Here is a 10,943-nt window from a genome sequence, read left to right as displayed (position 1 = left end):
CTATTTGAATACTACAGTCCTCCGGAATATTTGCATAGGAGACACCAGAGAACAAATAGTTCATTCACTTTAAACAGAGAAATTACTCCAGACAATAATGCTATTTACACTTGTCACTTAACCCACTACAGGCTATTTGTACTAAAGTAATGACTAATTAAAGCATATTTACAGCTTAAATATAGTGAAATGTGGCTTACTGTCTTTGAGGAACAGCCTTTTAATGCTACCACCATTTCATCTTCAACAAATTACGTAAATTTCCTTTCATTGATATTCCCAAAATGACACTGAACACAAGGGTGTAATAAAAACGACACACTTTATTTACTAGGCAGTATAGAAAAGTATAAAAACATGAAAAACTTGGCATGTATAAATGCTGTTATAAAATCATTTTTGCTCAAAAGCTAGTATAAAAACAAGGCGTATAAAAAGATTGTCTGCTAAGTGTTTGACATGGGCTACAGCAGTCTTAGTAAGAAAACAAAATGCTGATTGAATAAGCATCATACAACAATACAAAACTATTCGAAGAAATGTTTAAACGACAAAAACCAAAAGCAAAAAACACAAGTTTCGATTGGGATTTGTTTGTAGCATTACATAAAATATCAGTGTTTAGTACTCTCGCTTTTTATGGAGAATATAAGATTCAAGTGCAGCTTGGTCTTACTCTTACTGGGTTACGCTCTTTTTTTTTTAATGTATAAATATATTTATGCTTGTAGTTTTAACACATATAATGTTTGTTCATTGAATGTTTCCCCATAAAGGATACTGCGATGGCCAGATATAAATTGACAGTTGAAATGAAAACTCAATTTATATGAAATAAAGGTGCCAATGTGGTGGTCAGGTAATACTAATAAGGATGGCCCCTCCTGTTGTGTAAAATGTGATAATTCATGGTTAAATAGTGATGTAAGAACAGGAGAACAGCTGTTCTTGTTCAGTAGTTAAGTGTTTACATAAGGTGGCACAGACCAAACATTTGCAATTCTCAGTAGACACGTTGTAGCCTGTTTAAAATAAAAAAAAGGAAAAGTTTCATGACTGAAATTAAGAGGTCAGTTTTGAATTCATTAATATGCCTTTGGATTTAGGATAATGCTAACAGGGCTTAAATACTTAACTTACAACACTGCTCCATTGGCCAATTGTAAAAAAAACAGCAACAACAACATTATTATCAAAACAAAAGAAATAAATTAATCAACTTGTTCTTTATATTAATATCAAAATTCGGAATTAATAATACAGCCCAATGCAAATTATATAGCCACCGTTTCCCATTTATAATACAACATCAATAATAACAATGACGAGACCAAGAGTAATAGGACAAACAATAGAACCCAGAGCAAATTCTATATAAAAGATTTTAAAAACAATAAAAAAAGGTTTAGTCTTTGGTTGGTTGAAATCCAACAAGTGTGAGTGTATAAACACCAATGGCAAAGAGCCTCTCCCAACTGTTGTACCACAACAAATAAGTAATCCGCGGCGCTGCGTCCAGCGCAGGGATTGTTGATCTTTCCAGTTCGACATGTGTCTCTGTCTACATGACCAGTGTCCTCGTAGAGTAAGTGTTGATGTACTTGTGGCTCTGCTCCGAGGCCAAAACGTGTTCCTCTGTCTTCCCACAGGTCACATGTTCCCAGGAACTGAGCTGCTGTTGGTGAGAGAAAGAGAGGATGATGAGCTTTGATGGTAAACGTGCAATCGCCACAGTTTTCACCTCCGCGGAAGAGGTTTTTTTTTTTGTCAGCAGGATTACGGAAAAAACACCGGACCAATTTCCATGAGACTTGGTGGAAGTGTGCAGCATTTGTCAAGGAAGAACCCCGACAATTTTCAAATGGATCCAGATCACAAGGGTGATACACAAATCATTTTTCACTTTTGTTAACACTCCAAGATGGCATGGCCTTGGCGCCCTTGTAGTTAAAACTTTGATCAATAAATGTATAAAATAGAAACTTAAACACACCTGTAGTGGGCTGCCCATGCCTCTACGAGGGATGTGGTAGTTTTTGTGTCCATCTTCACTCAATAATGAGCTAGTGAGTAGGTCCTGAATGAAAACGTAAAAAAAACTTTCTTAGCAACAGCATTTAAGATCAAGTGTTGAGGATATTTGTGAGTAATTAAGGATAGTTTCACATTAGATAAACATGACTTGTTGGGTCAAAAGTGAACTTACAGGTACTTCCTGTGCGGGCCCGTTTGGGGAGAAGAGTTGCGTGTGAAGGTCTTGTCCTTCCCACTGCATACACGGGCTCTTCTCACATGGGGACTCCACCTAGGACCCAAAACACACCACGATTAGAGTCGAGCAAGTAAGTAAGTACATCCCACTTTTTGCCCCTGCTTCCTCAACGTAAAAATAAAAACTTCCTGTGTGAGTTTGTCAATATTCTGCATGTTTTTATTTGTAGATACACATGCTTTTGTTGTGTGGAAAGTACCTCTTGTTTGATCTTCTTCAGAGGAGGCTGCTCAATGGCACACTCCATTGGCTCCTGCTTGATGGACTCTATCATCTGCTGCTCCAAAGGCGAGTTCTGGAACAGGCACAAACCCCCTCCCCAGTTAGTCACAAGAATACTATAGGACGCCCAACAGAATGTACAATGACAGATTCAAGACTTAAAAATATTTTGGATGTCTCTTTCTCACCAGCAGTTTGAGGGGTCCGTACTTGGCCTCCTGCATGGCCAGGGCTGACCTGAAAGGCGTGGGCGTACAAGGGGATGACTCCATGATCGAACGACGGATGTTCGGAGTTCTGAACCTGAGAGAGGGTGATAGAGAGAGACAGCTGTTTGTAAAGCCCCATTAACCACAATTCTGCATATTTGCATAATAAAATACTTTAGAGATAACGCCACTTACATATCGCTCTCTTTCTGGTGTCTGATGGAGTGGTCAATCAGCGGCTTGGTGTCCACGGGCGAGCTCATCGGTAAACTGTTGTCAGATTGTTCTGGGCTCATCGACTGGTTGAGAAACTGCGAAACAAAAGGGACAAAAACCAATAAGTCGAAGTACCTCGACATACTCATTTTAAAGCAGTGACAATCTGTCAGATCACGGGAGAACACTTGGTCGGAGCTACAGAAATGGAAAGGAAAGGAGGAAAAAAAAAGGGCAGCTGCTTCAAAAAGACAAGTTACAGATGAAATGATTGAAATACAGCAAAGTGATGGTGAAAAATCAGGGGAAACACTAATTCTGAATGATTGGTTGTTGATATCATCAGGTGGCAGGTTGGTGATTGGATGGATTCTGATCACACACGGCTACTTTTAACTACCTGTGAGGGCGAAAAGGGAAGCTTTCTGACTGGTGAAGGCTTGGGAGTTGAGCAGATGAAACCAACCCATGCACCGTGAGCAGCTCTTGAGCCCTCATTGGGCAAGACCCTGTCTGTTCTGAGCACGCTCCTATCCATGAGCCCACTGGTAGTGGCCTCAACCACTGAGGAGAGGCTCTAGGAAAAGGGCGGGAAAATACGGGGTCAAAGCCCACTACTTGATAAAATGCGTGTTGCTACGCTACTTGCTAAGCTATCTTTCTTCATCTTGAGACAGTTGGTCGTGAACAAAATGTCGTCTTATCACGTAACTCAAAGACAAAGTAAATCCGGATACTTACCGAATCAATGACACATTCCATGAACTCTGGGATAGAATTTGAGAACGTCGGACTGCTGTGATGGCTGTTGCTGTTGTTGTTGTTGTTGTTGTTATTGTTATTGCCGTGGGCACGTGTCGCAGAGGCGCTCTCCTCCGGTAGGCAGCTCTGATCCAGAGGCAGGGCGGGCGCGGCTGCCTGGTGATGAGGTAACAACGTTGCACCCTCTGAGCTGTTGGTCAAAGAGCTCTGGCTGATCCAGCTCGGATAGGACAAATTCATCTGGGGGGGGAGAAACGGATATAAAGAGTGAGGCCTAGAAATGAAAATATCAGCACAGTAGGGTGAGTGTAAAAAAAAAAAGTGTCAAACAAGCACAAAAGAGAAAAATGCAAGCCTGACAATAAGGGAAGAGGTGTAAAAATCGAACAAATGAGAAAAAGAGAAGAAGAAAGGGAACTTCAATGTAAAGAAGTGTTGGGTAGCGGCTTGCACAAGGAGTAATGCACACACACACTAAAATGGCGATAAGGTCCTATTTCATCACTTTTGCAGAACCAGACCCCCCAGATGTTTCCTCCTCACACAAACGCACGCATCCAACCACTGTCCTCAAAGCTGGGGTCAAATACACATGCACATAAATAGTGCCGTCACTAGAGCTGCTACCAATGATCGATTAGTTGTCAACTATTACATTGAACCCCAGCTATTTTGACCAGTTTGAGTAATTAAAAAAAAGAAGACAAAATTCTCTGATTCCAGCGCGTTAAATGTGAATATTTTACAGTTTATTTACTCCTCTCTATGACAGTAAATTGAAAATCTTTGCGGACAAATCACTGGTCAACATTTTCTCACATTTTACACTTTCTCACATTTTATAGATCAAACAACTAATCGATTGATCGACAATAAAGAATAATCTTTAGTTGCGGCCCTAGATGTCACATTTTAACATTTCAAAGAGCTCACCCACACTTACGCAGACATACACACACACACACACACAAACAAACAACTTACTGGTAGTGATGGCCGGCCTCTCAGCTCATCTTCTGTTGACATGAGTAGCAGTTCGATCTCTTTTACCCTCTGCTCTTTCTCAGGGTCCTCCTCGCCATAGTGTCTCTGAGAAAACGAGGGCAGGAGGTAGATTTTCAGCAACAATTCACCTTTCTCGTCTCCTCACTAGTGATTAATTACAGTGTTTACTTGCTTTTTTTTTTTACCTGTATAGCAGCAGTTCCATGCTGGGGAATGTTCACAATGTTCAAATGCAAGGCCATGGGGAACGGTACCTGTTGAGCCAATCAGAAACAAATAAATGAATCACCTGCAGCCTATGCAATCGCCGTCATTTACTTTTCCCTAACCAGCATCCCAAAGCTCACTTACTCTGTGTGTGTCGGAGAAGTAGGCGTAGTTGAGTGACGACGACAGGGGAGGCAGCTGCGCGTGACTGGGCGAGTGGTGGGGGAAACCCATGATGTGATTGTTGGCTTTGACGTAGCCGTGGCTCATGGCGAGTGAGGAGTTGCCGTTCTTTGCCGCGCTCTGAAGATAGCCCTCCTGTTCCACTTTTCGCCTCATAGTTGAGTTCCAGTGGTTCTTTATAGCGTTGTCAGTCCTGGGTGTCATGAAAATAACGTATATACTTACAGGTTATCCATTACAAAACACATCCACAAGCATACAAAATGCCATGACATCCTGCTGGACTGCTAGTGGTACTTGATAGCATTATCAATACAGGCACAGACACACAGAGGCTGCCACAGATAGACAGCCACACACTTACACACATACAAAACTGATAAAGTTATCAGTGCAGAGCAATTACAATCATGTCAAAATTACAGTATCTTTTTTCACCCATTCCGTTCGTCTTATTCATTTGATTCTAGGCCTTTCTATATAAACAACACCCTGCCCTGACATTGTCTGTTAACCTTTTGTCCTCCCAATCATTCTGTTCCTGTCTTTAAACACAACAGAAATGCTTCCTGTAGTCGCGCCTCCATCTTCTTTCATGTTCTGTGTGCTCACTTCATTCCTTTTCTCATTTGTTTCCTCTCTTTTCATTCCTCCCTCACTGTCCTCCCCTCCGTTTCACCCTCTCGACCGCAACATTGCACAGTCAACCAACGAGGCATCAGTGATTCATCTAGCTTCTCTTTTTTGCCACCTTTACTCTCTTCTTCATTCTCCGCCTTACCTGCCGGGGAGCAGCTTAGCGATTTCGGCCCAGCGGTTTCCCAGCTTCTCGTGCGCCTGGTAGATGATTCGGTCTTCCTCCTCAGTCCACGACGTCTTCTTCACCTCTGGGTTAAGGTGGTTGTGCCAGCGCTCGCGGCACTGCTTGCCGATACGTCCCTTCAGGTGCTTGGCGATCACTGACCAGCGCTTGGCTCCGTACTTCTGGACCAGCTCTATCACCTGGGGGTGGGGGTGTGTTTTTGTGGGGGGGGGGGGGGGAGAGGAAAGACGAGAGGGGAGGAGGAAGAGAGTTGAAAAGGAAGAGAAGTAAATGGTAGTGGAGGGGGCATGAGGAAAGAGGAAGGAAAGAGCAATAACAGGGAGGAGAGGGAGAAGTGAAAGGGTGCAGAGTAAGATAAATAACAAGGTAAAAAAAAAAAAAGATCACAGGTACATGAGGGGTGGAGAAGATAGGAGAGAAAATGACAATAAAAAAAACTTGTTAGTCTCAGGAAAATGTCAGAAACTTATACATTGTGTCAGTGAATGATTCTCTTCTCCTCCCTCCTTCCCTCTTTCTTTATCTTTCAACTTGTCGAGGTGATTGAGAACACCTGCTGGTGAGCAGTGAGGGAGTTTCCACTGGAACGTTAGCCTCTCTGCTAATCATTACAGTGGCATCTGGGTAGAAATATAACTCCTTTGGACTAGTTCAATAAATACTTCACAGGCTTCAAGAGGCTAAGCATGTTACTTGTTGAGTAACGAAAACTTTTTGGGAAACTTAAAATGTGCAACAGCAGCAAAGGAGTTGCTAAAGAATTGTTGGTTGTTGTTTTTTTTACCCTGGATGACATTTGATGCCTGTTTCCTGTGAGTGGTATCCAACTAAATTACTTCACCAAAGGTGTTTCTACATTACTATGTGAAGGTTTTACTGATTTTTAATATTTTGTGTGTGACCCGTGAAGTCCTGCGTACGTTTTAAAGTTTTCTAAAAAAAAAGCTGCTTTCTTACCCTCTGGTCCTCCTCTTTGGTCCACGGCCCTTTGATGAGCTCTGGGTTAAGAACCTTCTGCCACCTGTGCTGGCACTGCACATCTGTACGATTCTGGTGGGTCAGAGAGCACGGGATTAGTAATCAATCTTATGCTACGGGAGTTTTTTTTGTGTATGTGTGTGCATTTATGCATGCACAGGCCTCCTACTTACAGTTAGTAAGCTTGCAATGACTTTCCAGTCTTCTGATCCATGAAGCTCAACAAGTTTCTTCAACTTCTCGTCCTGAAAAAGAAATTGCAGTTCGTCAGACATATAATATATACTGTATGTCAATGCAATGAGCATCACCCCCACCGATTTAACATAATAGTCTGTGAATGTGGTTAGACCAGATAACAATAAAAAAATAGAAAGTTCCCACGTCAATGGGGAGTTATCTCTCCTGATGTGATCTCTCTCCTCTATTCTCTCCAAACTTCACTTTGTACTGAGCAGCAGGTGTAGATCTGTTTTCCGACGGGTGTTTGTGTGTGTACCTCTTCCCGTGTCCAGCGTGTTTTGCCAAGGTGCCGTTTCCCTGCCTTGACCAGTGTTCCATCATAATCGTGTTCATACATCTCGGTCTCCTCTTCATCCTCCTCACTACTGTAAACACTGCAGACATAGAGAGAGGGAGAAAGAGAGAGGGAGACAGACACAAATTTAATAAATGAGGTGGAGGCTGTGTGAAAAGGAATATTGTAAGATAATAGAAAGGTAAGTAATAGCACAATAAGTAGCTGTGTATTTGCAAACTACTCCCTAATCATCTCTTTACAAAGTGCATAAAGAACTCGGCCCACTTTTTTAACTCATCAGGTGTCAACACAGACAGAACCAGTCATTCTTGAAGGTTTGGGTGCAGGCTTTTAGCCAAGACACCCACAAGGAGAGAGAGAGAGAGAGAGAGAGAGAGAGAGAGGGAAAAGAACAGCAAGTGAGAGGGAGGGGGGATGAATGAACAGGTTCCAATGTTTTTGGTTTCCACAGATACTGGGATTGGCACATGCAATCATAATTTCGTGACCCTGGCGTGTTCAGACCTGCAGTGGTTTGCATTGTACAACACAGTCACACATGCACACACACGCGCACACACACACACACACACACACACACACACACACACACACACACACACACACACACACACACACACACACACACACACACACACATACATACATACATACACACACTGAGGGGTTGTTTAACCAATCAGAATATAGAGCATGTACAACGTGGAAGCTAGGAAGGGTACTTTGGTGTCATACAGAGCAACAGGTGAACAGGAACCCCAGTGAGAAGTGTTTGTGTGTGTGTGTGTGTGTGTTTGAGGGTATTTACAATGGATTATCTTCCTTCTTTTGTCTATTTGACTACCTGACTAACACCAATGGCCATACAGAAAGATACACACAGATGCACTGCAGTAATGTTATGTTTGAAGCATTAAATGATAATACGTCAATTGTATGAATTTGGACTTTTTAATTATGATATTTCTGGACAGTCAAACCACTCTTTTCAGAAAAAAGAAAGAATATATGTCACCAAATGTGAAATAAAAAATGCAGAGAACTTCGCGTGCACACACGAGCAAACAAAAGACAACAAACAGAACCGCTCTACTCATGCCGAGAAGGATGAATCAACCGAAAACTGAACAATTTTATGCGAATCATTGCTCGTGTGTCAGTCAGCGGGGTGTTTTTGCGTGAAGTGAACTCGCGCTTTCTTCATGTTATCGGTGTAAAACCCCGAGAATACGCCAATAACCCGCACTGAAACAAGTTCCATTCAAGTATGCAGATGCTTTTCAGAAAGCTGGTGCCGATCGATCCCAACGAGAAAGTGTAAAACAAGGGGGTGAAAGTGACTGAAGGTTTGTGGCGATTCTTGTATGAAAACGAGGGAAATATTAAAAAAAAAAAAAAAACACGCAGCCACTTCTCGGGACAAGTGCACTCACACAGGACACGCTGTGGCCGAGAAAGCGCAGTTTTCCAAAATAAGAGCGCCACTCGCTATCAGAGATGCTGCGGAGACATTCAGCTGTTCACCGAGGCGGGTTTAAAATGACCTTTATACCAGCTATATTAGAACATACATTCAATATGTAAGTTAAAACAACATCTGTGTCTGGGCTGATGATCAAAACCTGCATAAACTAAATTTAAGACATTTAATTGCCTGTTAAAATTGGCTATATTCTATTATTTAAATGCTTTTAGATAAGTATATAGACTCCATGTTGCGTTTATTATAAGCTCCTATTAAAACCAATGTCCACGCACCGTCCTGCACACAGCGTGGCACGCGCCTGCCCGCGCCTAATGTTATTAATCCGTGCGTGTGTGAGTGTGTCTGTCTGTGTGTGTGTGTGTGTGTGTGTGTGTGTGTGTGCGTGCGTGAGTGTGTCTGTCTGTCTGTGTGTGTGTGTGTGTGTGAGAGAGAGAGAGAGAGCGAGAGAGAGAGAGAGAGAGAGAGACCCCTTTCTCTGTCTCACCACTGACAGCAGCTCGAGGAGCGCACATGCCAGATGACCACCACCTGTCATGAGCGCGCGAGCGAGCGAGACACCCACACCACTATCGGCTTTAACGGCCGAGAAAACAAAAAAAAGGCTTCACAAAAGCAAAAACAGCTTAATAAAAAAAGACATACTGAGTGGAAATATTAACCCCCCGACTCACGCCGTTTCCAACACTTAACACAGGATAAAAAAAACAGTAACTACGCCAGTTAAAACACGCACGTAGCGGCAAAAGGAAAGTTAAAGATGATGCAGAGTACAGAGTAAACTGTGTGTTTGAGCTTACCTGTTTCTCGGCCGCCGAGCCATGTTAATATCTGTGGAGCGGCTCGCAGGTTGCGCTGAGCACGTACTTTCACTATATGCGCTGGGTTAGTTCTCTGCGAGGAGGCAGGTTGACATTAATTTAAACTACTGCAGCCTCTACTACTGCTCCTCCCCTCCCTCGCATGCATCCCGGTAAATTTGGCGCTCCTGAGAGCTTGCGCGCCCAACTGCGCATGTCCACTATAGTGTACTTCACGTACAGTCCGGAGTTTTGCGTTTTACTTACACGAACACAAGAAAAAGAGTTTTTTAGTTAGGTTAGGCTACATAATACAAATTCCATGATTGAAAGGTGTCTGGATAATATATTGCGCATAAAATGGGTGAATTGAGTGTTACTGGGATACTAGCCTATTGGTGCCTTGATGTCTATATTGTACATGGACGCGACATTTACGAAGTGTTCTTGAACGCATCGGTCCATAGACAGTGGACTTGTCAAAGGCGCGTTTCGCCCGGCCGTCCGCGCTAAACGCTTTTTGTCAACAATAGTCGTGAGTTACTTCTCTTCTGGTGAAAAAGGAGAAGGAAACTAATACGGACGAAGTTAACAATTGCGGAATGGGTTTTTTTTGGCACGCGTGTAAAGTGAAGTTGCAATGCTCTCTGTGCCCGACTGCTACCTGTTTGCAGAGTGCTTGCTGGTGTTGCAAATCCAGATGTTTCCCAGTGATAAAACATGCGAGACCTTGGTGTTATCATTCGGCGATAAACTGAGCTTTTGTGCTCGCCCAGATAAAGACAGTCAAATATATGCAGTGGCACTTTTTGCATGAATTTATTGCATATAACTCAGGACGACTTCCTTTCAAGCACACATGACGTTTTGTGTCCTGGGGTTGCCTCTTGAGTTTCTTAAACTTGCATCTATCCAAAATAATCCACATCTCGATCAGTTTTTCAGCAACCCTCTCTCAAATGTGAATACTACCATACCGCTCATTTCTTCGTTGAAGCTTATTGCATAACTTCTGCATTTTGGTATTAATGCAACTGGCCACCATGTAGTATTATGATTATCATGTTGTGGTTGAGTTCTCCATCCTCCCTGCACCAGCCCAGGACTGTCCTCGCTCAGCCATTCATTGCAGGCAGGAGGGGGGGGTTAAGGCTTTATTTGTATAAATGTGTCTTCTCATTGTATTAGTTCCTCCATACGCGACCGTATTGTCCTGGTCACTTGTAATTACCATCACCCCAA

At 42.7% G+C, this 10,943-nt stretch overlaps 1 protein-coding gene across 1 annotated transcript; it reads right to left on the bottom strand.

Moving 5' to 3' along the window:
- Positions 1 to 322: 322 nt before the first annotated feature.
- myb (v-myb avian myeloblastosis viral oncogene homolog) lies at positions 323 to 9,742 on the bottom strand. Its single transcript, XM_083934453.1, has 15 exons — positions 9,702 to 9,742; positions 7,377 to 7,494; positions 7,051 to 7,122; positions 6,857 to 6,949; positions 5,858 to 6,078; positions 5,038 to 5,269; positions 4,872 to 4,940; positions 4,666 to 4,770; positions 3,661 to 3,921; positions 2,899 to 3,014; positions 2,683 to 2,797; positions 2,472 to 2,567; positions 2,207 to 2,305; positions 1,994 to 2,077; positions 323 to 1,675 (listed from the first exon to the last, which is right to left on the bottom strand). Exons 1-15 carry the CDS (start codon positions 9,722 to 9,724, stop codon positions 1,562 to 1,564), a joined length of 1,818 nt encoding a protein of 605 aa, XP_083790579.1. The 5' UTR covers positions 9,725 to 9,742; the 3' UTR covers positions 323 to 1,561.
- Positions 9,743 to 10,943: the final 1,201 nt, after the last annotated feature.

Source organism: Echiichthys vipera (assembly GCF_963691815.1).
Source record: "Echiichthys vipera genome assembly, chromosome: 19".
NCBI classification, from domain to species: domain Eukaryota; kingdom Metazoa; phylum Chordata; class Actinopteri; order Perciformes; family Trachinidae; genus Echiichthys; species Echiichthys vipera.
The sequence above is the reverse complement of the archived record's forward strand: the minus strand, read 5'-3'. Positions and strand labels throughout refer to the sequence as shown.

Coding starts and splice junctions, on each gene's coding strand:
- myb (XM_083934453.1), bottom strand. CDS start 9,724: ATGGCTCGGCGGCCGAGAAACAG. Junction 7,123..7,376: donor CACGCTGGACACGGGAAGAG/GTACACACACAA, acceptor TTTCTTTTTCAG/GACGAGAAGTTGAAGAAACT. Junction 5,270..5,857: donor GCTAAGCTGCTCCCCGGCAG/GTAAGGCGGAGA, acceptor CATGACACCCAG/GACTGACAACGCTATAAAGA.